This window comes from Mytilus californianus, unplaced genomic scaffold (assembly GCF_021869535.1).
Source record: "Mytilus californianus isolate M0D057914Y unplaced genomic scaffold, xbMytCali1.0.p SCAF_18, whole genome shotgun sequence".
Taxonomy (NCBI): domain Eukaryota; kingdom Metazoa; phylum Mollusca; class Bivalvia; order Mytilida; family Mytilidae; genus Mytilus; species Mytilus californianus.
This window is the reverse complement of record NW_026262666.1, coordinates 3,176,664-3,202,846: the sequence shown is the minus strand read 5'-3', so window position 1 is coordinate 3,202,846 and position 26,183 is coordinate 3,176,664. Positions and strand designations below refer to the sequence as shown.

General features: G+C 36.3%; 1 protein-coding gene across 1 annotated transcript; it reads right to left on the bottom strand.

Annotated features, from left to right (window-relative positions):
* Window positions 1-715: 715 nt before the first annotated feature.
* On the bottom strand, window positions 716-25,498 carry LOC127726577 (steroid 17-alpha-hydroxylase/17,20 lyase-like). Its single transcript, XM_052233993.1, has 10 exons — window positions 25,328-25,498; window positions 23,568-23,645; window positions 23,126-23,224; window positions 21,077-21,170; window positions 19,505-19,660; window positions 10,765-10,976; window positions 10,127-10,249; window positions 8,688-8,792; window positions 8,003-8,137; window positions 716-1,784 (listed from the first exon to the last, which is right to left on the bottom strand). Exons 1-10 carry the CDS (start codon window positions 25,473-25,475, stop codon window positions 1,432-1,434), a joined length of 1,503 nt encoding a protein of 500 aa, XP_052089953.1. The 5' UTR covers window positions 25,476-25,498; the 3' UTR covers window positions 716-1,431.
* Window positions 25,499-26,183: the final 685 nt, after the last annotated feature.

Here is a 26,183-nt window from a genome sequence, read left to right as displayed (position 1 = left end):
ACAATCATTCCATACACCAAATATAGTAGACCTATTGCTTATAGTATCTGATATATGGACTTGACCACGAAAACTTAACCTTATTCATTGATCCATGAAATGAAGTCGAGGTCAGATGAAAAATGTCTGACAGACATAAAGACCTTGCAAGGTACGCACATACTAAATATAGTTATCCTATTACTCATAATAATAGAGAAATAACCTTTACAAAAAAATCTTAACTTTTTTTTCAAGTAGTCACTAAACCATGAAAATGAGGTCAAGGACAATGGACATATGACAAACGGAAAATTCATAACATAAGGCATCTATATACAAAGTATGAAGCATCCAGGTCTTCCACCTTCTAAAATATAAAGCTTTTAAGTAGTTAGTAAACGCCGCAGCCGCCGCCGCTGGATCACTATGTCGCAGGCTCGACAAAAATCAGTTTGAAATGTCTCGACTCGTCATAACGGCGCGGAGCACAAAAACAATTAACATAAAAAAGAAGACACAAAATACCGATCTAGGAGTACTCGCAGTTAATTACTGAAAGTTACTTCAAAGTCAATAACAACTAATAAATAAATCATGTTCTCCAAAACATTTTGTTCCGTAATTAAGGAATCCGTGTGAATTTTAGACAAAGAACAGCAATGAAAGAACCATTTCATTTCTTTTGCTATTTACGTGTATATATATGGGTTATGAATTTAAAAAGTCATTCTAATTAGTTCAATAAAGCGAATTTTATTGCACAATAGAAAATACTGAAGGATCAAGCAATACAAAAAATTATATATATCAAATGAAAAAACATATACTAAAATACTATTCATTTAGTATTTTAAGTGGTTAATATGGACCTCTCTTTCGCAGTATGCAAGATCCTATCAGCTTTATATAAACAGAAGCACATGATAAAGTATCATTTTCAGGAAACAGCTTTGTAATCAACTTATGAGTTTGAATATCCATTAGGTATCTTCCGCTTTCTTTTAAATGTTTTTAAATAATGATTACAATTTGCAGTCTTAAATTTGAGTTTACATAGTTGAAAAGTATTATATATTCATATTAATGACGAATGAAAACAAAAAGGACAATGATATGTTTTGCCTGACAGTAAAGTAATCTTAACTGAATGTCAAAAAAAGAAAGAGATTGCCACACAATTGTGATAAAAGACATGATATAAGAAGATTTTATCGATGAAGTCATCTCGGTTCTATTTTTAAATCCGGGGAAGTCTGGCCGTCAATTGGCCGTTTCCGTTCAGCGCCTTATGACTGGAACGGAAGTCTGCTGTCTTCTGTTTACCAACAAACTTTTTGACGGCCAGTTCATTGCGCACGCGCGGAAAGGGGAATTCCGTAAAATCTCCTATTATAGAAACACATTTTGATTTTTGTTTATCTACCTCACTAGAAATACAATTCAACGAAATCATGTAATTTTTCTGTCTTTCACAATGATTTTGAAAGGAGCTGGTTGTGGAATCACACCAGATCCACTAAGCTTTAATTCAGGATTCGTTCCATCTGGCATGGTTATCTCGAATCTTTGCATAATCATTGCAAAAATCAAATGAAGTTCTGGTTTAGCAACAGCTTCTCCTAGACACACACGTCTCCCTGCAGAGAATGGCAACCAGCTTTCTGGTTTCATACCAAGTTTTCCATTTTCGTCGAGATAGCGTGTTGGATCAAATTTCTCCACGTCTTTCCAATATTTAGGATCATGGTGAAGGGCCCAGTGATTGATCATAACCATTGTATCCTTTGGAACATCATAACCTCCTGAAAAAGATTAATTTGAACAAGAACAAGATCTATATTTGCCGAGATTTTATTAATTCTTTTGATGTTTTTTTTTAATCATGTCATATCAGCGTCTTTACAAATCTTACAATGTGTACAACGATTTTATGTGTTTCTGGATAACATTTATCTGGTACGACATAGACCAAGCGTTTGTAAGTCAAATACACAAAGTTCATGACCCCCAACCCTAAGTTCAGAACATCAATAAAAAAAGAGGTGGAAGATACCAAGGAGACATTCAAAACTCACAAGTCTACGGAAAGCTGACAATGCCATGACAAAAAAAAAACGAGACAAACAAGTACATACAACACTAGAAAGAAAACTAAAGACTGAAAAATATGAACCTCGCCGACTACTTGTGGTGATCTAAGGTGATCCGGAAGGATGGCCAGATCCTGCTCCACTAGTGACACCCGTCATGTTGTTTATCGTAAGTACACATCCAGTGGTACGTCTCATTCGGGCCACAATCGAGGAAAAGAGGACGGGATTGTGGTAAATCTGTGGTATTCGGTGACACAGATATACAATAACGGTCCGTAAAACTTTCGGAGGGATGACTACATTTTTACCACATTTTTGAACCCTTGGCTTCCTTGTACGCAGCAACTCTCTATCAAGGAAATTATGATAGGAAACGCAAGCTCTGGAATATCTCAACAACTGGAAGATATATACTCCATATACAGGCGCTGCTGGAATGTTGTTACATAGAAATGGGAAGTATAAAAATGGGAAGCTGAAATCATCCTTTTTGTCGGAAAGTTTTGTTCTCAACCGACCCTTAGTGTCAATTTTAGATGTATGGCAAGATATGATATAATTTTTTTTGTTTGAATTTTTTAGTCAGTTGTTTTGGATTCCTGTGATGTATGTTTACACAGATTTGGCTGCTGAATCACAGTTATTGTTACATTAACCTTTTATGTCTGTTTGATTGCTCACCCAATTTTGTCAATATAACGGAACTATAAACAAGACAAAACTGTCATACAAGTGGGAGGTTTAGCTAGCTATAAAACCAGGTTTAACCCACCATTTTTGTTCGGAAAACGCCTGTACTAAGTCAGGAATATGACAGTTGTTTTTCATTTGTTCCGTTGATTGATAATGTTTGATTTTGTCAGTTTTTATGGACTTCCCCGTTTAAAATTTGCCTTTGAGTTCGGTATTTTTGTTATACTTTTTTTTTAATGTTTCTGCAGTATACTTTTTTCAAGTTCGATGAGATAAATGTGTTCAACACGATTCAAAACACGAGTATATATTTGCCCGAGTGAGTTACATTCAAAGATTTAAGTTTAATATTTGAAAATTAACAAACGCATATCATTTAAATAATACCGATTTAAAATTATTGATTCTAGTTGGATGATTTCCTCGAAAACGTCACAGTCCCCTCGCAGTAGTAGCGAATCAGTAGTAGTATTATGACATTATGATTCAACTTTCTGATTTTGGAAAGTAACTTTAATGTGTCCTTAAAGCCAAAACTAGGGGAAACAAAATACTTAAAACGCGTGTGAGAAACAACACCAAAAGGGCCTAAATGGATCCAAAATACCGCCAAAGATCAGCTTTGGCAGAGAGAGTGCAACTAGCTTTCGTTATATTCACTAACATCCGTTTATAAATAGCATTTGGGAGATACTCTATATAGGTGCAAAGAAACGCTTTTAAGAACGAATTTGATATAATTCAATCCGCAGAGAAATCGCTTGATGAGAGTGTTCAGAGGCCAAAACTTCGTAGCGTTTTTTTTTTCTTTCACAACTTACTCAATATTTATGATAAAGATGAGAGGGTATTCTATGTTTCTAGTATTGGAGTGATCAGAACACAGAGTGACATTACATGCACATGACATTTATGATGGTCTGGATGGGGTCCTTCATTTCTGTATTCTTTATTTTTTTATTGCCGTTTTTCTCTATTCTTTATACTTTTTGCCCATTATTCTCTATTCATTATTTTTTGGTCCCGTTTTTTCTATTCTTTATACCTTTTGCCCATTATTCTCTATTCTATTATAAAGCAACGAGGTAAGGGTACGGATATATACAAACGGACGGAATTCTCACAGTCAACACACTAATCACACAACTTTGAGAAATACGAAACTCGACAAAATTCTATCTAGTACATTAAATTTATACTAACGATACTAGCCCATTCATGTATTACATATTGTACAGTGAAAGATATCAACACACTCGTGCAATACGGTATGAATGAAAGATACCAACCCACTCGTGTATTACAAATGGTACAGTAAAAGATACTAAACCACTTCTTTATTACAAACGGTACAGTAGAAGAAACCAATCTACTAGTGTATACATAAATTACAATGAAAGATGCCACACTATATGCGTACTGCATAACGAAACCAAACTGGTAAACGAAACCAACCTAAATTTGTACCACATATAGTACAGTGAAGATACTAATCTATATGTTTAACACATATGGTACAGTGAAAGATACCAATCTGTATGCATAACACATATAGTACAGTGAAAGATACCAATCTGTATGTATAACACATATAGTACAGTGAAAGACACCAACCTGTATGTATAACACATATGGTACAGTGAAAGATACCAACCTGTATGTATAACACATATGGTACAGTGAAAGATACCAACCTGTATGTATAACACATATTGTACAGTGTAAGACACCAACCTATATGTATAACACATATAATACAGTGAAAGACACCAACCTGTATGTATAACACATATAGTACAGTGAAAGACACCAACCTATATGTATAACACATATAATACAGTGAAAGACACCAGCCTGTATGTATAACACATATTGTACAGTGAAATATACCAACATGTATGTATAACACAAATGGTACAGTGGAAGATACCAACCTGTATGTATAACACAAATGGTACAGTGAAAGATACCAACTTGTATGTATAACATATATGGTACAGTGAAAGATACCAACTTGTATGTATAACACATACAGTACAGTGAAAGACACCAACCTGTATGTATAACACATACAGTACAGTGAAATATACCAACCTGTATGTATAAGGCAAATGGTACAGTGAAAGACACCAACCTGTATGTATAACACATATGGTACAGTGAAAGATACCAACTTGTATGTATAACACATACAGTACAGTGAAAGACACCAACCTGTATGTATAACACATATTGTACAGTGAAATATACCAACCTGTATGTATAACACATATAATACAGTGAAATATATCAACCTGTATCTATAACACAAATGGTACAGTGAAAGACACCAACCTGTATGTATAACACATATGGTACAGTGAAAGATACCAATCTATAGGTTTAACACATATGGTACAGTGAAAGACACCAACCTGTATGTATAACACATATGGTACAGTGAAAGATACCAACTTGTATGTATAACACATACAGTACAGTGAAAGACACCAACCTGTATGTAAACCATATACGGTACAGTGAACGAAAACAACCTTATTGTGTACCAGATACAGTACAGTGAAAGATACCGACGTATATGCATACCACATACGGTTCAGTAAACGAAACCAACCTTAATGTGTACCACATACAGTACAGTGGAAGATACCAACCTGTATGTATACCACATACGGTAAAGTAAACGAAACCAACCTATATGTAACCTGCCATGACATTCCCAGGCTTACGGAGGTATAATGTCTTTGTGTCGTTATCAATGAACGTTACGTCAAATTCGGTTTAGGGAAATAGTTTGTTTTTATTCTGACCTTAGAGACTGGATGTCTCATACCATTAGATATGAAATAATATTCAATACTTTTTGCTAAAACACGAGAATAAATCATATTCAGCAATCTAAAGTTGGAACATTTTGCATATTTTACTTTTCATCCTTGTATCAAAAAGTTTAGAATTTTAATAAAGAGCCCTTTTCCTCCTATACTTTTTAATGGTTCCTTCTACATTTATTTAATAACAATTAATTATGGTACAATAATAAATTGTTCCTATTTTTTCTACTATTTGCATCTGTCATTTTCAACGATTTAATATCACGCAACTCGTGTGATACATGTATTTGTCGCTGATGTTTAAAGGCGGACAAAAGTTCAATTGCGTAAATCAAATTAATTTTCAATGATTTGTCTAAAATGTATTTTATTAAATCTATAGTTTTTTTAAACTTAGGATTCCTTAAGACAACTGGTTTGATGTTTTACGTTTATTTTTATGAAAAATTGTAACAGTAGTTTCTTATGAGTTGTTCTTAGAGTTGTACAAATCTGTTCTAACATTCTTAATTATTTCTTTCTTTTGGAGAAACCGTTTAACTGCAGGAAGTTCCCTGTTAGAGGAGGACTATATTTTGTCTTTACAGTTTTTTGCGATGAATATTTTCCTACAAGAAAAGGATATACCCTTATGTCCGATCTATTTTGATTTCTATTTTTGACTAGTTTGAGTGCCCCTTTACTGTGATAAATTATTCGTGTATTTTGAATATAACCTTAGATGAAATATACGATGTAGAAATGAACAAAATATTGCAATTACGAAACATTTAAAGAAGTAAATGAAGGACCATCAAATTTCGTTTTACCTCAGTAAACAAAAAATATGGAAGAATTGAGTTATTTAATTATAATATTTTTAAAAAAATATTTATTTCCAACATGTTCACAGATATCCGTTTTTTCCAATCTATTTTATCAGAAATATTAAAAGTTATCGCCAAATCCACTTCAGCGGTTTAAAAAAATATGGGTCTGTGGTTTTCCAATCAACATTTATTCAGTGAAAGAGAGCAACCATTATGTAGACACATATGGTACAGTAAGATATACCAACCTATATGTATACCATATACGGTACAGTGAAAGATACCAACCTATATGTATAACACATATGGAACAGTGAAAGATAAAACCTATATGTGCATCAAATATGGAACAGTGAAATACCAACCTAATTTGTATGACATACGGTAAAAGGAAAGATACCAACTCACGCGGGTATCCCATACAGAAAAAGGAAATATAAATGCCCACTTGTGTATCACATACGGTACAAGGAAATATTTCAACTCACTTGTGCATCACATATGGTACAGGGAAAGATACCAAAACCCTTGTGTATCACAAATGGTACAAGAAAAGATACCAACAGACTTGTGTATCACATACGGTACAAGGAAAGATATCAACCGACTTGTGTATTACATACGGTACAAGGAAATATATCAACCCAATAGTGTATCACCTACGGTACAAGGAAAGATAAAAACCCACTTGTGTATCACATACGGTACAAGGAAAATTACCCCTGGGCTCCTTTATTGTCATAAAAATAAAGATAAACAACAGACACCATATATATTGTATGTAAAAAACTATTCTCTATCCAAGCAGCCTTTGTCTTGCATTCATATTCTGCAATGTACCAAACTATTTCAGCTGTGTCTATTTAATATGTTGTATATTTTCTGTTTATATATTATAATTATTGTGCATACAATGTGTATAACTTACTATTATGTTCATGTGCAAATAAAAAGAAATTCATTATAAAAATAAAGATACCAACCCACTTGTGTATCACATAAGGTACGAGGAAAGATACCAATCCACTTGTGTATCACATACGGTACAAGTAACGATACAAACCCACCCGTGTATCACATATACGGTACAAGAAAATAAACCAACGCACCCGTGTATCTCATACGGTACAAGGAAAGATACAAACCCACTTGTGTATCACATACGGTACAAGGAAAGATACAAACGCACCCGTGTATCACATATACGGTACAAGGAAAGATACAAACGCACCCGTGTATCTCATACGTTACAAGGAAAGATACAAACCCACTTGTGTATCACATACGGTACAAGGAAAGATACAAACCCACCCGTGTATCAAATATACGGTACAAGGAAAGATACCAACCCACCCGTGTATCTCATATGGTACAAGGAAAGTTACAAACCCACTTGTGTATCACATACAGTACAAGGGAAGATATCAACCCATCCGTGTATCTCATTCGGTACAAGGAAAGATACAAAACCACTTGTGTATCACATACGGTACAAAGAAAGATACAAACCCATCCGTGTATCACATATACGGTACAAGGAAAGATACCAACCCACTTGTGTATCACATACGGTACAAGGAAAGATACTAACCCACTTGTGTATCACATAAGGTACAGTGAGGTAAACCAAAGGCAGAAACTGTGCCAAGTCTCATGGCTTCATGCAAGGTTGCTTCCGTGTAACTGAGACTTTCTCTATCTTTAATTCCGGGTAATCTATCTTTTCCTGTTGAAAAAACAAGGTTAAGCTCATGGAGATGTGTATGTGTCTCAAAGCATGAGTGACATGTTTTCATCTTGTTATGTCGACATGGTAAGCGCCTCCTGCTTTGCATTCATAACCCGCTGTGCGAGTTCAGACTAGAAACTGTAAGATCTTAAGAGCATGTGTCGCTCACCTGGATCAATGTGTATCTCCAAAAATGGACACTCTCGAACATGACAGAGTGCATATATTTCATGACTTAAATCTTTTCCCTTTTGATCATCTTATTTTGTGTTTCTCTCAATATACTGTAGTGTTTGCCCAAAACACAAACAAAATGGTAAACATCGTCATTTTAAGGCAATTCATCCTATTAGAAAAAATGAACCGACAATTTCGGCAATATTGAGCTATTTCTATATATTATTTGCTTTTTACAGTTTCTCTCTATATCGTCTTTACGAGAACAAAATTGTAATATGCGATAATCATTGGTTTCAAAATGGACAACCACCCTTAGAAATTAACAAAAGCTTTATGCATTAAATTAAAAATTAATAGGGTTGCTCACCAACAACGTTGTCTATTTCGTTCTGAACTTGACGCTGGATATCAGGTAACCCAGCCATGAACCGTACAACAAAATACAAAGAAACTCTCGACGTGTCAATGCCACCTAAGTAAAGTAACATGTAATTATAAATCCAAACAAATAATGTAGAGGTACTAAGGAAAGTTCGACAGCTATAGTTTTAGTGTTAAAAACACAATAACACCTTCTCCATAACGCATGAATACGAATTTTCGTTTTGTTACTCTATTTTATAAGATTTATCAATACGTACCAATGGCGTTATTTTGTTACCCAGAGATACACTTGCACGAACCACATTAAACAGCCCAACCACGTGCAAACCCACAATTTTCCCCAAAACACATTGCATAATTTATAATCCCTAATACTTTTTAAGTAGATATTGTATCTCTTTTGGTTTGTTTTGTCCATTTCATAAAATTATATAAATCTGCAAAAGCTAAGGCTACAATCCCTCATTGACATAGTTTACCTCAGATGTTTTAATATCTGTTCTGTTTAGATCTGTTTGATTTATTGCTGACCATGACTTCCGAACTTTTAAGCGTAGAGCGTAACTGACGATGGTTATTCCAGAAACGAGCGATGTACGCACGGTAATAATCATATACGATTTAAATTCCTTTACTGACCTTGTTTGCTCACATGATGAATGTACCATTGAGCAAAATGAACTGATAATACAAAACACTGAACTTTTGCAAGGTCTGAACTGATAATGTAAATGTGGATGAAAAACTGCTTACTCTTCCGGAGCATCTGAGTCTTATTATATGCTGGATTGAGTTGTACTCAATATTGAGTTTCCTAGCTAGACATTCACAGTTGGAATTTATCTTTTAACATGATTAAATTGTGTAGACGGTTACGGTATATCAAATCACCATTCTGCTCCACTGAAAACCAGAAAACTTATTTTTCGCGATTAGCTCTTTCAAGTTAACTTTGCCATGATTGCAAAACCAAAGTCGCGTAAATATTCGATTGTGGAATTCCAAGTAATCAATGAACTTGATGCTCTAAGATTCATGAAAATATAATTTAATTTTGGATGTAACGCGTCTTCTGATTGGCTGACGTTGTTTTGTTTATCAGCTCATAGACATAATTTTGTCATGTGACCGTGACGTCATCAACGTTTTTTCATGGTTTACTCCGGTTTAAAATGGAATTTAGAATTAAATTATAAGAAATGACTGTAATATTTTTTCTGTCTATTCGAAATAACATAAAAAATGTGGTGCACACTTTAAAATAACGCGCTACGCGGGTTATTCAGTGTGCACCACATTTTTGATGTTATTTCTTCATAGACAGAAAAAATATTACAGTCATTCCTTAAATAACACAGTATAGTGATTATCATAAAAAACCTTTTCTCTAAAACCTCTTTCTGGTTGGAATCGGCAACTCACCACGAAAAATATCTACTAAAGTTTGTCTCAGATGTGTGTCTGTTAATTGGGACATCATTTCTTCATCTTGTTCCGCTTCATTTCTCGCCAGAATTAACGAATCGGTAAAATCTCTTATATTGTCTGAAATAAATATTCTTTTAAATTTATAGAGTAAATCTATTCCATGTGATGCATATTTAGTTGCAATGAATATGGATAATATATATGTTGTCTGTGTCAGGCTCAAAATACATCTGTTGATTCAGTTCAAAGACAAATATATTGTCGATTTGATGCCCTCCGTAAAGTATGTATCATATTTAAAATATTTGCATATACACTTAGGGAAACTGCCCGCCGAATTCCTTTGTTATTACTATTTCAGTTAATGTGTTGTTACATGTACTAGATTTGTGCTTGTTATTCAAAAGCATGTTTTAGCATACCCAATGTATTACTATTAATCAGATGCGGATCTAGAATTTTGAAAGGGGGTGGGTCTCCAAACTAGACGAATTTTGTAGGGGAACCGGTAAAAAGTCTGGATTTGCCATAAATGAAGCTCCATCTATAAGCTTTTCAACAATAAAATGTAAATGAGTTTCAGTAATACATAACACAAATATATATATAGTAGACCTTCTAAATAAACTCACCACAATCAAACGTTTCTTCATGTTCTCTGAATTTCCCTTCTATCATAGCTATCATTTCGCCGAAAATTTCTTTGACTGTTCTGTATTTCTTAGTAGGACAGATTTTGTACATAATCGGAAACATATCTTCCACGAAACCCTTTCCTATAATTTCTGTAAAATCCTTGTCAATTTTCATAAATCTAACAAAATCCGGGTCATCTAATTCTGCACTGTAAAAATGGAGATAAAGTATTAATTGTCACTGTTTACGGAGGTTCCTGCTTTTTCAGAGACCAGATAGATGTGATGTTTAAATCTGCCGTCATGAAGGATCTGTTTGACCTTATTAACAAAACTCTTTCCACATTTAAAAATCATGTTTTAAATCATATTGGAATCACAGTAACAAGTCGATTGACTGATTGATTGAATTTTGGTGTTTTACTCCACTTTCAGCACACTTTGCTATATCATGACGACCAGTTTTTATGAAGGAGCCGAGGAGGCATGACGACTCGGAGATATCCACCGACCTTCGGCAGGAAAACATGCAATCCTAGTCAATTAAGATCAAAGTCGAACGCACATTACCACGGCATCGGAGTCGAACGCACATTGCCACAACATCGGAGTCGAACGCACCTTTCTACAACTTACCCTCTGTTTTGACAGTCAAGTGATCACTGAAGATAAACGTTTTAGATCCCTCTACAACTAAAGACCCTCATACCACCTGAAACACATATGTACCGACTCACTCTGCAACCGAGGACCCTAATAACAAGTCAAGCAATCACCACTTACATACATATGTACTGACTCACTCTACAACCGAGGACCCTAATAATAAGCCAAGCAATCACCAATTACATACATATGTACTGCTTCACTCTGCAACCGAGGACCCTAATAACAAGCAGAGCAATCACCACTTAAACACATATGTACTGACTCACTCTGCAACTGAGGACCCTAATAACAAGCCAAGCAATCACCACTTACATACATATGTACCGACTCACTCTGCAACCGAGGATCCTAATAACAAGTCAAGCAATCACCACTTTAATACATATGTACTGACTCACTCTACAACCGAGGACCCTAATAACAAGTCAAGCAATCACTACTTAAATACATATGAACTGACTCACTCTGCAACCGAGGACCCTAATAACAAGTCAACAATCACCACTTAAACACATATGTACTGACTTCCTATTCAACCGAGGACCATAATAACAATCCAAGCAATCACCACTTAAACACATATGTACTGACTCCCTCTTTAACCGAGGACCCTAATAACAATCCATGCAATCACCACTTAAATACATATGTACTGACTCACTCTGCAACCGAGGACCCTAATAACAAGTCAAGCAATCACCACTTAAATACATATGTACTGATTCACTCTGCAACCGAGGAGCCTAATAACAAGCCAATCAATCACCACTTAAACACATATGTACTGACTCACTCTGCAACCGAGGACCCTAATAACAAGTCAAGCAATCACCACTTAAATACATATGTACTGATTCATTCTGCAACCGAGAAGCCTAAAAACAAGCCAAGCAATCACCCCTTAAACACATATGTACTGACTCACTCTGCAACCGAGGACCTAAATAGCAAGCAAAGCAATCACCACTTAAATACATATGTACTGACTCACTCTACAACCGAGGACCATAATAACAAGCCAAGCAATCACCACTTACATACATATGTACTGATTCACTCTGCAACCGAGGACCCTAATAACAAGCCAAGCAATCACCACTTAAACACATATGTACTGACTCACTCTGCAACCGAGGACCCTAATAACAAGCCAAGCAATCACCACTTACATACATATGTACCGACTCACTCTGCAACCGAGGACCTTAATAACAAGTCAAGCAATCACCACTTAAATACATATGAACTGACTCACTCTGCAACCGAGGACCCTAATAACAAGTCAACAATCACCACTTAAACACATATGTACTGACTTCCTATTCAACCGAGGACCATAATAACAATCCAAGCAATCACCACTTAAACACATATGTACTGACTCCCTCTTTAACCGAGGACCCTAATAACAATCCATGCAATCACCACTTAAATACATATGTACTGACTCACTCTGCAACCGAGGACCCTAATAACAAGTCAAGCAATCACCACTTAAATACATATGTACTGACTCACTCTACAACCGAGGACCATAATAACAAGCCAAGCAATCACCACTTACATACATATGTACTGATTCACTCTGCAACCGAGGACCCTAATAACAAGCCAAGCAATCACCACTTAAACACATATGTACTGACTCACTCTGCAACCGAGGACCCTAATAACAAGCCAAGCAATCACCACTTACATACATATGTACCGACTCACTCTGCAACCGAGGACCTTAATAACAAGTCAAGCAATCACCACTTAAATACATATGTACTGACTCACTCTACAACCGAGGACCATAATAACAAGCCAAGCAATCACCACTTACATACATATGTACTGACTCACTCTGCAACCGAGGACCCTAATAACAAGCCAAGCAATCACCACTTTAAAACATATGTACTGACTCACTCTACAACCGAGGACCCTAATAACAAGTCAAGCAATCACCACTTAAATACATATGAACTGACTCACTCTGCAACCGAGGAACTTAATAACAAGTCAAGCAATCACCACTTAAATACATATGTACTGACTCACTCTCCAACCGAGGACCCTAATAACAAGTCAAACAATCACCACTTAAACACATATGAACTGACTCCCTATTCAACCGAGGACCCTAATAACAATCCAAGCAATCACCACTTAAACACATATGTACTGACTCCCTCTTTAACCGAGGACCCTAATAACAATCCAAGCAATCACCACTTAAACACATATGTACTGACTCACTCTGTAACCGAGGACCCTAATAACAAGTCAAACAATCACCACTTAAAAACATATGTACTGATTCACTCTGCAACCGAGGACCCTAATAACAAGCCAAGCAATCACCCCTTAAACACATATGTACTGACTCACTCTGCAACCGAGGACCTAAATAGCAAGCAAAGCAATCACCACTTAAATACATATGTACTGACTCACTCTGCAACCGAGGACCTTAATAACAAGTCAAGCAATAACCACTTATATACATATGTACCGACTCACTCTGCAACCGAGGACCTTAATAACAAGTCAAGCAATCACCACTTAAATACATATGTACTGACTCACTCTACAACCGAGGACCCTAATAACAAGCCAAGCAATCACCACTTAAATACATATGAACTGACTCACTCTGCAACCGAGGACCTTAATAACAAGTCAAGCAATCACCACTTAAATACATATGTACTGACTCACTCTCCAACCGAGGACCCTAATAACAAGTCAAACAATCACCACTTAAACACATATGAACTGACTCCCTATTCAACCGAGGACCCTAATAACAATCCAAGCAATCACCACTTAAACACATATGTACTGACTCCCTCTTTAACCGAGGACCCTAATAACAATCCAAGCAATCACCACTTAAACACATATGTACTGACTCACTCTGTAACCGAGGACCCTAATAACAAGTCAAACAATCACCACTTAAACACATATGTACTGATTCACTCTGCAACCGAGGACCCTAATAACAAGCCAAGCAATCACCCCTTAAACACATATGTACTGACTCACTCTGCAACCGAGGACCTAAATAGCAAGCAAAGCAATCACCACTTAAATACATATGTACTGACTCACTCTGCAACCGAGGACCCTAATAACAAGCCAAGCAATCACCACTTACATACATATGTACCGACTCACTCTGCAACCGAGGACCTTAATAACAAGTCAAGCAATCACCACTTAAATACATATGTACTGACTCACTCTACAACCGAGGAACATAATAACAAGCCAAGCAATCACCACTTACATACATATGTACTGACTCACTCTGCAACCGAGGACCCTAATAACAAGCCAAGCAATCACCACTTTAATACATATGTACTGACTCACTCTACAACCGAGGACCCTAATAACAAGTCAAGCAATCACCACTTAAATACATATGAACTGACTCACTCTGCAACCGAGGACCTTAATAACAAGTCAAGCAATCACCACTTAAATACATATGTACTGACTCACTCTCCAACCGAGGACCCTAATAACAAGTCAAACAATCACCACTTAAACACATATGAACTGACTCCCTATTCAACCGAGGACCCTAATAACAATCCAAGCAATCACCACTTAAACACATATGTACTGACTCCCTCTTTAACCGAGGACCCTAATAACAATCCAACCAATCACCACTTAAACACATATGTACTGACTCACTCTGTAACCGAGGACCCTAATAACAAGTCAAACAATCACCACTTAAAAACATATGTACTGATTCACTCTGCAACCGAGGACCCTAATAACAAGCCAAGCAATCACCCCTTAAACACATATGTACTGACTCACTCTGCAACCGAGGACCTAAATAGCAAGCAAAGCAATCACCACTTAAATACATATGTACTGACTCACTCTGCAACCGAGGACCTTAATAACAAGTCAAGCAATAACCACTTATATACATATGTACTGACTCACTCTGCAACCGAGGACCCTAATAACAATCCAAGCAATCACCCTTTAAACACATATGTACTGACTCACTCTTCAACCGAGGATCCTAATAACAAGTCTAGCAATCACCACTTAAATACATATGTACTGACTCACTCTGCAACCGAGGACCATAATAACAAGTCAAGCAATCACCACTTAAACACATATGTACTGACTCCCTCTTCAACCCCGGACCCTAATAAAAATCCAAGCAATCACCACTTAAACACATATGTACTGACTCCCTCTTCAACCCCGGACCCTAATAAAAATCCAAGCAATCACCACTTAAACACATATGTACTGACTCACTCTGCAATCGAGGTTCCTAATAACAAGTCAAGCAATCACCACTAAAACACATATGTACTGACTCACTCTTCAACCGAGGACCCTAATAACAATCCAAGCAATCAGCAATTAAACACATATGTACTGACTCACTCTGCAACCGGGGACCTTAATAACAAGTCAAGCAATCACCACTTAAATACATATGTACTGACTCACTCTGCAACCGAGGACCTAAATAGCAAGCAAAGCATTCACCACTTAAATACATATGTACTGACTCACTCTACAACCGAGGACCCTAGTAACAAGCCAAGCAATCACCACTTACATACATATGTACTGATTCACTCGGCAACCGAGGACCCTAATAACAAGCCAAGCAATCACCACTTAAACACATATGTACTGACTCACTCTGCAACCGAGGACCCTAATAACAAGTCAAGCAATCACCACTTAAATACATATGTACTGATTCATTCTGCAACCGAGGAGCCTAATAACAAGCCAAGCAATCACCCCTTAAACACATATGTACTGACTCACTCTGCAACCGAGGACCTAAATAGCAAGCAAAGCATTCACCACTTAAATACATATGTACTGACTCACTCTACAACCGAGGACCCTAATAACAAGCCAAGCAATCACCACTTACATACATATGTACCGACTCACTCTGCAACCGAGGATCCTAATAACAAGTCAAGCAATCACCACTTTAATACATATGTACTGACTCACTCTACAACCGAGGACCCTAATAACAAGTCAAGCAATCACAACTTAAATACATATGAACTGACTCACTCTGCAACCGAGGACCTTAATTACAAGTCAAGCAATAACCACTTAAATACATATGTACTGACTCACTCTGCAACCGAGGACCCTTATAACAAGTCAAACAATCACCACTTAAACACATATGTACTGACTCCCTATTCAACCGAGGACCATAATAACAATCCAAGCAATCACCACTTAAACACATATGTACTGACTCCCTCTTTAACCGAGGACCCTAATAACAATCCAAGCAATCACCACTTAAACACATATGTACTGACTCACTCTGCAACCGAGGACCCTAATAACAAGTCAAGCAACAGCCACCTAAATACATATGTACTGATTCACTCTGCAACCGAGGACCCTAATAACAAGCCAAGCAATCACCCCTTAAACACATATGTACTGACTCACTCTGCAACCGAGGACCTAAATAGCAAGCAATAATAACAACACTTAAACACATATGTGATCCAAGCAATCACCACTTAAACACATATGTACCGACTCACTCTGCAACCGAGGACCCTAATAACATTTCAAGCAATCACCACTTAAATACATATGTACTGACTCACTCTGCAACCGAGGACCCTAATAACAAGCCAAGCAATCACCCCTTAAACACATATGTACTGACTCACTCTGCAACCGAGGACCTAAATAGCAAGCAAAGCAATCACCACTTAAATACATATGTACTGACTCACTCTGCAACCGAGGACCCTAATAACAAGTCAAGCAATCACCACTTAAACACATATGTACTGACCGACTCTGCAACCGAGGACCATAATAACAAGTCAGGCAATCACCACTTAAACAGATATTTACGACGCACTCTGCAACCGAGGAGCCTAATAACAAGTCAAGCAATCACCATTTAAACACATATGTCTTTTTGTACTGACTATTGTCTGAGGAGGGATTATCATTTATCCTTTGGAATTTACACAAAAATCCATAAACAGAAGGTGTCATTGCGGTATATAATATATAACAGTTTCAATGAACCTATATGCTGAGATTACCATGAAAGTGCGCACGCCGGTCATAGAGGTCACAGCGTAAATAGGTCTAATGAGGTCAAATAATGGATCGTTTTATCCCTCTAATAACTCAATGGAAATAATTGGTATGATTTTAATTGGATATTTATATTTTCGTCATCTTTGGAAAACGATCTTTAATTTTATTCATAGTTTGGGATTTTATTTATTCTCAATTTTTTGTTTGGAATGGATAAAAGAGGGACGAAAGATACCAGAGGGACAGTCAAACTCATAGATCGAAAACAAACTGACAACGCCATGGCCAAAAATAAAAAGACAAACAGACAAATAATAGTACAGATGACACAACATAGAAAACCAAAGACTAAGCAACACGAACCCCACCAAAAACTGGGGGTGATCTCAGGTGCCCCGGAAGGGTAAGCAGATCCTGCTCCACATGTGGCACCCGTCGTGTTGCTTATGTTATTACAAATCCGGTAAATAGTCGAGGTATGTCCAGTGCACGATGTAGTGACGATATCGCCGATATTGTCAACTCCGTTCATGATTTTATACCTGCTCGCAACATTGTCTACATCGACCCCTTTCCTGTCTAAATCGTTGTCATCGCCAACATCGTGACGACATCGTCTACATCGTCCCGCTTTCCTGTCTACATCGTTGACATCGCCGACATCGTAATGTTGACAAACCATCGTGACGACATCGTCTACATCGTCTCCCTTTCCTGTCTACATCATTGACATCGCCGACATCGTGATGTTGACAACGTCATGACGACATCGTCTACATCGTCTCCCTTTCCTGTCTACATCGTTGACATCGCTGACATCGTGACTACATCGTCTACATCGTCCCCCTTTCCTGTCTACATCGTTGACATCGCCAACATCGTGACGACATCGTCTTCATCGTCCCCCTTTCCTGTCTACATCATTGACATCGCCGACATCGTGATGTTGACAACATCGTGACGACATCGTCTACGTCGTTTTTCTTGCTGTCTACATCGTTGACATCGACGTCATCGCAATTTTGACAACATCGTGACGATATCGTCTACATCGTCCCCCTTCTCTGTCAACATCGTTGACATTGCCGACATCGCGAAGTTGACAACATTGTTACAACATCTTCTACATCGTCCTACTTGCTGTCTACATTTTTGACAAGGCCGATATTACTGTGTTAGTTATACGATACACTCAGTATATGTTTCATAATTGGCATTGTACGACTTCGTATTTTGTCTATTTAGTTTATGAAACTATAACTCTAGACCCATCTTTTTCGCAATGTCGGCAATGCCAAACATGCAGAGACAAGATGATGAAAGGATATCGACAAAGTAGTACAACACCATGTCGACATCGTTGTATTCAAAATTAACAATGTAAACACGAGTAATGTGTTAGCGATATCGGCAATGTCAACGATGTAGACAAGAGTATGAAACGATATCGACAACGTTGTACGCTATCGTGTTGACATTGTCTACTTCGCGATATCGTCAATGTCAACGATGTAGACAGGAGTATGAAACGATATCGACAACGTTGTACAATATCGTGTCAACATTGTCTACTTCGCGATATCGTCAATGACAACGATGTAGACAGGAGTATGAAACGATATCGACAACGTTGTACAACATCGTGTCGACATTGTCTACTTTGCGATTTCGTCAATGTCAACCATGTAGACAAAAGTATGAAACGATATCGACAACGTTGTACAATATCGTGTCGACATTGTCTACTTTGCGATATCGTCAATGTCAACGATGTAGACAAGAGTATGAAACGATATCGACAACGTTGTACAATTTTGTGTCGACATTGTCTACTTTGCGATGTCGACAATATTGGTACTACTTTGTACACTTGACATGAATGAAATAGTCTAATTCGATAACATAGTCATGTTGTCGTTAAATCAACTAATTAATTTGTCTAACTCTTACATATAAATGCTCTTAACACAATTACCTTTTTCCAAAGCAAACTGCATGAAGAATATTAAACACCATTAAATCAATGTAATTCTCTGGATCAAATGGTTCATTTTCTTTAGCCATAAGAGATAAGCATTTGTTCATTGAACTGTGAACAACTTCTTCTAACCGATTACCTGCTAAATATTGCCTATAAAATATATCAACTCAATGGTTTCCTATATTTTGTCTTACGAACTATAAAAGCGAAGATATAAGATATTTTGATCCGACATCATTGTAAGTTGAATTTGAGTAAAGGAATATTTTATGTATTCAACAATGTGACAACTAAAAAAATCACTTAATACAAACATGAGGTATGTTTTCTTGTTGTGATAAAGCCTTACATAAAATGTTCCATTGCATTGCCGTTAATGATTTTGTATGATAACTAGTCTTTATAAAACCCCAAACACAAATTTCGAGTTTCGGGACTATACTAAATATGACCTATTTTTTTTCCAGCTGACCTAATGACCTATCCTTCCGCCGCATATGTAGCCTTCAGTCCCAATCAAAACCAGTTCAAGCAACACAACATTCTCTATGAAATTGTTCAAAATCAGGAACTTGATATTCCACGGATTGTCGTTGGTTGCTGTCTGCTATATTTTTTTCTGTTCATTGTTGAAGTCTGAATCAGGCCGGTGAATTTTTCTTGAAAAATGTTTCGAAATTTTTACCTTTTGTAACCCGTTATGGGTTTTGCTCATTGTTAAAGGCCGTATGTACAGTGACCTGTAAATTTTCACATTTTTGTACTCTGAATTTTATAGATAATTATCTCATTGCAATCAAACCACATGATATTTTACCTTTTATAACCCGTTATGGGTTTTGCATATTGTTGAAGGCCGTATGTACAGCAACCTGTAAATTTTCGCATCTTTGTCGTTTGAATTTTATTGATAATTATCTGGTTGCAATCCAACCACATCTTCTACCTTTTATAACCCGTTATGGGTTTTGTTCATTGTTAAAGGCCGTATGTACAGTGACCTGTAAATTTTCACATTTTTGTACTCTGAATTTTATAGATAATTATCTCATTGCAATCAAACCACATATTTTACCTTTTATAACCCGTTATGGGTTTTGCATATTGTTGAAGGCCGTCTGTACAGCAACCTGTAAATTTTCGCATCTTTGTCGTTTGAATTTTATTGATAATTATCTCGTTGCAATCCAACCACATCTTCTACCTTTTATAACCCGTTATGGGTTTTGTTCATTGTTGAAGTTCGTATGTACAGCGACCTGTTAATCTGGTATCTCTTACGAAGGCAATTTTTTAAAGTATTTTTCTTCCTTTTTTTGTGTTTTTTTGTGTTGTTTTTTGTGTTTGTTATTCATTTGAAATTTTGTTCAACATTTTACCCAAAAAATTGATGTCCGTTGTATTTTTGTTATAACAATGGGCTATTAAAATTCCCACTGAATTAAATGTTCATTGCTATCTTGTTTATAAGTAATGATTTTCATGTTAAAAAATATGATCAGGGCGTAATTGACTTTTTACTACATTCCATTTCATTCGTTCAGAAAGGTGAAGAAGAATTAATACCTTAATGCTTTTCCAGCAATTTTCCTATGAAGTTTCCATGTTGGTGTATAATTAGCAAAAGCAATATCCTTTCCTCCCTCTGTGAACACGTCAACTGCAAGTAAAAATTGATAAAAATTGATACAAAGTAAGAGAATAATACATCTCTCTCTCTCCGTTTTTTTAATTGGCCTTCTTCAGTTACCTCCTTCTCTAATTTGGCATTGATCATTTACCCCCTTTTTACTTGGCATTGGTTAATTACCTCCTACTCTAACTTGGCAATGATCAGTTACCTCCTTCTCAAATTTGGCATTAATCAATTCCACTCTTCTTTAATTCGGCATTGATCAGTTACCTCCTTCCCTTATTTTGGCATTGATCAGTTACCTCCTTCTCTTACTTGGCATTGATCAGTTACCTCCTTCTCTTATTTGGCATTGAACAGTTACCTCCTTCTCTTATTAGGCATTGACCATTCACCTCCTTCTCTTATTTGGCATCGATCAATCACCTCCTTCTCTTATTTTGGCATTGATCAGTTACCTTCTTCACTTATTAGGCATTGACCATTCAACTCCTTCTCTAATTTGGCATCGATCAGTCACCTCCTTCTCTTATTTGGCATTAAACAGTTACCTCTTTCTTTTATTTGGCATTGATCAGTTTCCTCCTTCTCTTATTAGGCATTGACCATTCACCTCCTTCTCTAATTTGGCATCGATCAGTCACCTCCTTCTCTAACTTGGCATTGATCATATTCCTCCTTCTCTAACTTGTCATTGATCATTTACCCCCGTTTTTACTTGGCATTGGTCAATTACCTCCTACTCTTACTTGGCAATGATTAGTTACATCCTTGTCTAATTTGGCATTGATCAATTCCACTCTTCTTTAATTCGGCATTGATCAGTTGCCGCCTTGTCTAATTTTGCATTGATCAGTTACCTCCTTCTCTTATTTGGCATTGATCAGTTACCTCCTTCTCTAATTTGGCATTGATCAGTGACCTCCTTCTCTAATTTGGCATTGATCAGTGACCTCCTTCTCTAATTTAGCATTGATCAGTTACCTCCTTGTCTAATTCGGCATTGATCAGTTACTCCTTTTTTACTTGGTTTTGTTCAGTTACCTCCTTCTCTAACTTGGCATTGATCAGTGACCTCCTTCTCAAATTTGGAATTTGGAATTGACCAGCTACCTCCTTCTCATATCAGTTACATTTTTCTCTCATTTTTCATTGATCATCTATCCCTTTTTTTTAGTTGGTATTGATGAGGTTCCTGCTTCTCTAACTTGGCATTGATCAATTACCCCCTTTTTACATGGCCTTGATCAGTTACCTCATTTTCTAACTCGGCATTGACCAGTTTCCACCTTTCTCTTACTTGGCATTGATCAGTTTCCCCCTTCTATAATTTGGTATTGATTAGTTGTCATTTCTTTAGCTTAGCGCTATTTAATTACCCTTTTTCACAAGACTCTGAAATAGGAGGAATGTACAATTTAGGTTTAATGGGTACTTCTTTTAAACTGAGTTTTACTGTGCGTATTTCTATGTGTTTCTTTTTTCTACATTGACTAGAGGTATAGGGGGAGTGTTGAGATCTCACAAAACATGTTTAACCCCGCCGCATTTTTGCGCCTGTCCCAAGTCAGGAGCCTCTGACCTTTGTAAGTCTTGTATGTTTTTTAATTTTAGTTCATTTATATGTTTAAGAGTTTAGTGTGACGTCCATTTTCACTGAACTAATACACATTTTTATTTAGGGGCCAGCTGAGGACCACCTCTGGGTGCGGGATTTTTTCGCTGCGTTGAAGACCCATTAATGGCATTGGGCTGTTGTCTGCTCTTTGGTCGGGTTGTTGTTCTCTTTGACATATTCCCCATTTCCATTCTCAATTTTATTTTATACTTAAATGTTCAACGAATATTGATTCATGTTGCTGATTTGTCAAAAGAAAAATAAGCTATTTTGTTTCTTATTTATAGGGTTGCTTAAAGTGCTGGAAAGTTTTAATACATTAATTTTATTTCAAGGTTATAAACCGCAATTAGTTTATGCATACCCGATTTCATAAACGGTCTATTTGCGAAGTCTGCTTTCCTCTTGACTAAAGCCTCAGTAACGCTGTTGATATCATTTAAGATAACCATCTTAAAAGGTCCTGCAAAAAATAAAGATAACAACTTACGGTTACACAAATCAATTTCTTCAAAATTTCAAAACTGAATTAGGAATATATAGCTTAGTTTGGCAATAAAATGGAATTGTTTCTACAGTGCTTTAAGTCGCAAATATCTGAAATGATTTTTTGTTTTTGTTTGAATATCTATTATAACATGTATAAGTGGATCAAGAACAGATGACCCTATATACTAGAGCTCTTGAGTTCACCTTCTGTTTAGGTGGGGTTCCTGTTGATCAATCTTTGATTTTCTTTTAGTGTTAGTAGACTTTTTGTCTTATTTTTTTTTAACTAGATTTAACTACAATTTCTTCTTACTTACCAAGTTTTATTGTGAAAACAGGTCCATATTTCTTTGTGTACTTTGCACATATTTCGTGAAGAAACTTAGCTTGCATAACTGAATAAAAATAAACTAAATTCAGTTCTAACGTAAACAAAAAATCAATTAAACATTACATTTCAAAGAAAATTTACAAGACATGTACAATATTGCTTTATCAACCATAAACATAAGTCCGAGATTAATTATTGCTCTGACGTCTTACCCTTATATATTGCAGATGAACTTTTATGTAATGGGAAAAGATTTTCAGATGAAAAAGTGAAAAACTTAACATAAGTCATAGGTCAACATAGCTACGGCTCCTGCGGACCCCGCGAAAATTGTCAAAACATATCATAAGGACATAAGAGCTACGGTTCCGCAGCTAAGGTCAACCATGCAGAGACATGCAAATGCAACTTGACATACCAAAATCGGTATATTCGTCGGTTATTTCTTTCAAAGGGTTTCGTTGGGTTGCTGTCTGTTTGGCCTGTATTCCACACCTCCATTTGTTTTTTTCAATAATAAATAATATTTTCGAACTCTGAACTCTGTAAAGGTTGATCCAGAAAACGGTGCAACTAACACATAAAGTTTGTTGGAATTTTATTTAACTCAATGATCGACTAAAATCAACAGAGCGTTTTCATCTAGCGTTGACTGGGTCGAGAAAAACGGGCGATTAGACTACTGTAAAAGTGTCACAAGCCGAAAGAAAATAATAAAAATGTATGTACACCTATGCCTTGTGCAGTAGTCATCATAACCCTTCAATAATTAATTCAAATTTTCAATATTTTGCAATATTATACAATTATAGCCTATGTATGAGGTCGATACAAGGATGTATTGACCTGAAAGAAGTATATTGACTGAGGACGAAGTCCGAGGTCGATATACTTCTTTGGGTCGATATATCCTGTTTTGACCTCATACTAAGGCTACGCTTGTCATATTATTAATTTCCGGGCATATTTGTATCAAAATAGTCAGTGCCTTATATTCTCTTTTTTTTCGATCATTTAATTGTGTTGGAATTTTAAAGATATCATATTGTCTCTTGGCCAATAACCACATATTAGTTGTTATTTCAATTGGTTTTTTTGTTGGTTTTTTTTTGGTGTACATCTTATGTATTTGAAATTTTTTTTTTTCAAATAATCGATCATAAATAACCAATTTTTAAAAACTTTAACAATATCATGAAATTCATTAGATGACGTCACAAAGTATATCATGTTTTTAATTAAGTTTTGGTTTTAGTCATCTTAAGAAGTCATTGTATGTAGTCGGCCTCACACGGATACAGGAACAAGTCGTTGAGAAGAGGTGCATAGTTGGTGTCCATAGAATTTTATTGATAAACACTAGCTAATTCAAAGTATAAATTATTCATGTATCGATATCAAAATCATGCATCTGGATTTATTTTACATTACTTTTTGGAGAACACTACATGTACATTGTATTTCGAAACTATCCTCCATCACCTACGCAACTATATAAAACCAACATGTCAAATTTAACAGCCAATCAAAGCCGGTCAAGGTCAACTTTGAGCAGCCTTTGTGTTAGCCAAATAACATATTAAGTTTATGAACTGTAAATTAACACTATAAATATCATTTAAATAATACCAATACCAAACCAGACGACAATGGTCCGGAAAACTTATAAACAGTTAAATAAAAAAATCAAATTTGGACTAAGTTTCTTTTGTGAAATAAACCTTGTGTAAAAAAATTAAACTATACCTTCATAATTTCCGATCAGAGGCCAGGCGAATGGCCCTGGTGGTAATTTATATTTCCATCTTTGACGAAGCTTGTAAACAGTAAGTAAAACTGCTATTCCAATCAGAAATGTCTGTATGTTCAACGCAGATAGAACTGAAGACAACATTCTACAATCGAAGTGAAACTTAATTTATGTAGGTGAAAAAATATATAAATAGTAACATATACACTCACCGGATGGAACATGACCTCGTTACAACAGATATAAGTTTAATTCAATCATATGTTTATCAATGAGCTCTGATAGGAGTATACTTCAAGAAAACGGCAAACCCAAGGACAAAAATAACCAGTAAAAATCTATAGGACAACAAACAGTCTTCAACAATATTCTATTGAAACAGCAAACCAACGACAAAAACAAACAATACACATCTATAGGACAACGAACAGTCTTCAACAATTTTCTATTGAAACAGCAACCCAACGACAACAACAACCAATAGACATCTATAGAACAACAAACAGTCTCAACAATGTTCTATTGAAACAGCAACCCAACGACAAACACAACCAATAGACATCTATAGAACAACAAACAGTCTTCAACAATTTTCTATTGAAACAGCAACCCAACGACAACAACAACTAAAAGACATATATAGGACAACAAACAGTCTTCAACAATATTCAGTACAATAAATAAATCGTGCTGAGTCAGATAATTTAACAGAAACAATCTAACACCAGAGGACGGCTGTCGTCAGTCGGGATTGTGTAAGTGGTTGTCCATGAAACCAGAGGACGGCTGTCGTCAGTCAGGATTGTGTAAGTGGTTGTCCATAAAACCAGAGGATGGCTGTCGTCAGTCAGG

Excerpts from the sequence above, each read along its gene's own strand:
- LOC127726577 (XM_052233993.1), bottom strand. The coding sequence starts at position 25,475 with ATGTTGTCTTCAGTTCTATCTGCGTTGAACATACAGACATTTCTGATT. Across the intron at positions 19,661-21,076 it reads ATTGCTGGAAAAGCATTAAG|GCAATATTTAGCAGGTAATC; the intron begins GTATTAATTCTT and ends TATATTTTATAG. Across the intron at positions 8,793-10,126 it reads TTTAGTAGATATTTTTCGTG|GTGGCATTGACACGTCGAGA; the intron begins GTGAGTTGCCGA and ends TACTTTACTTAG.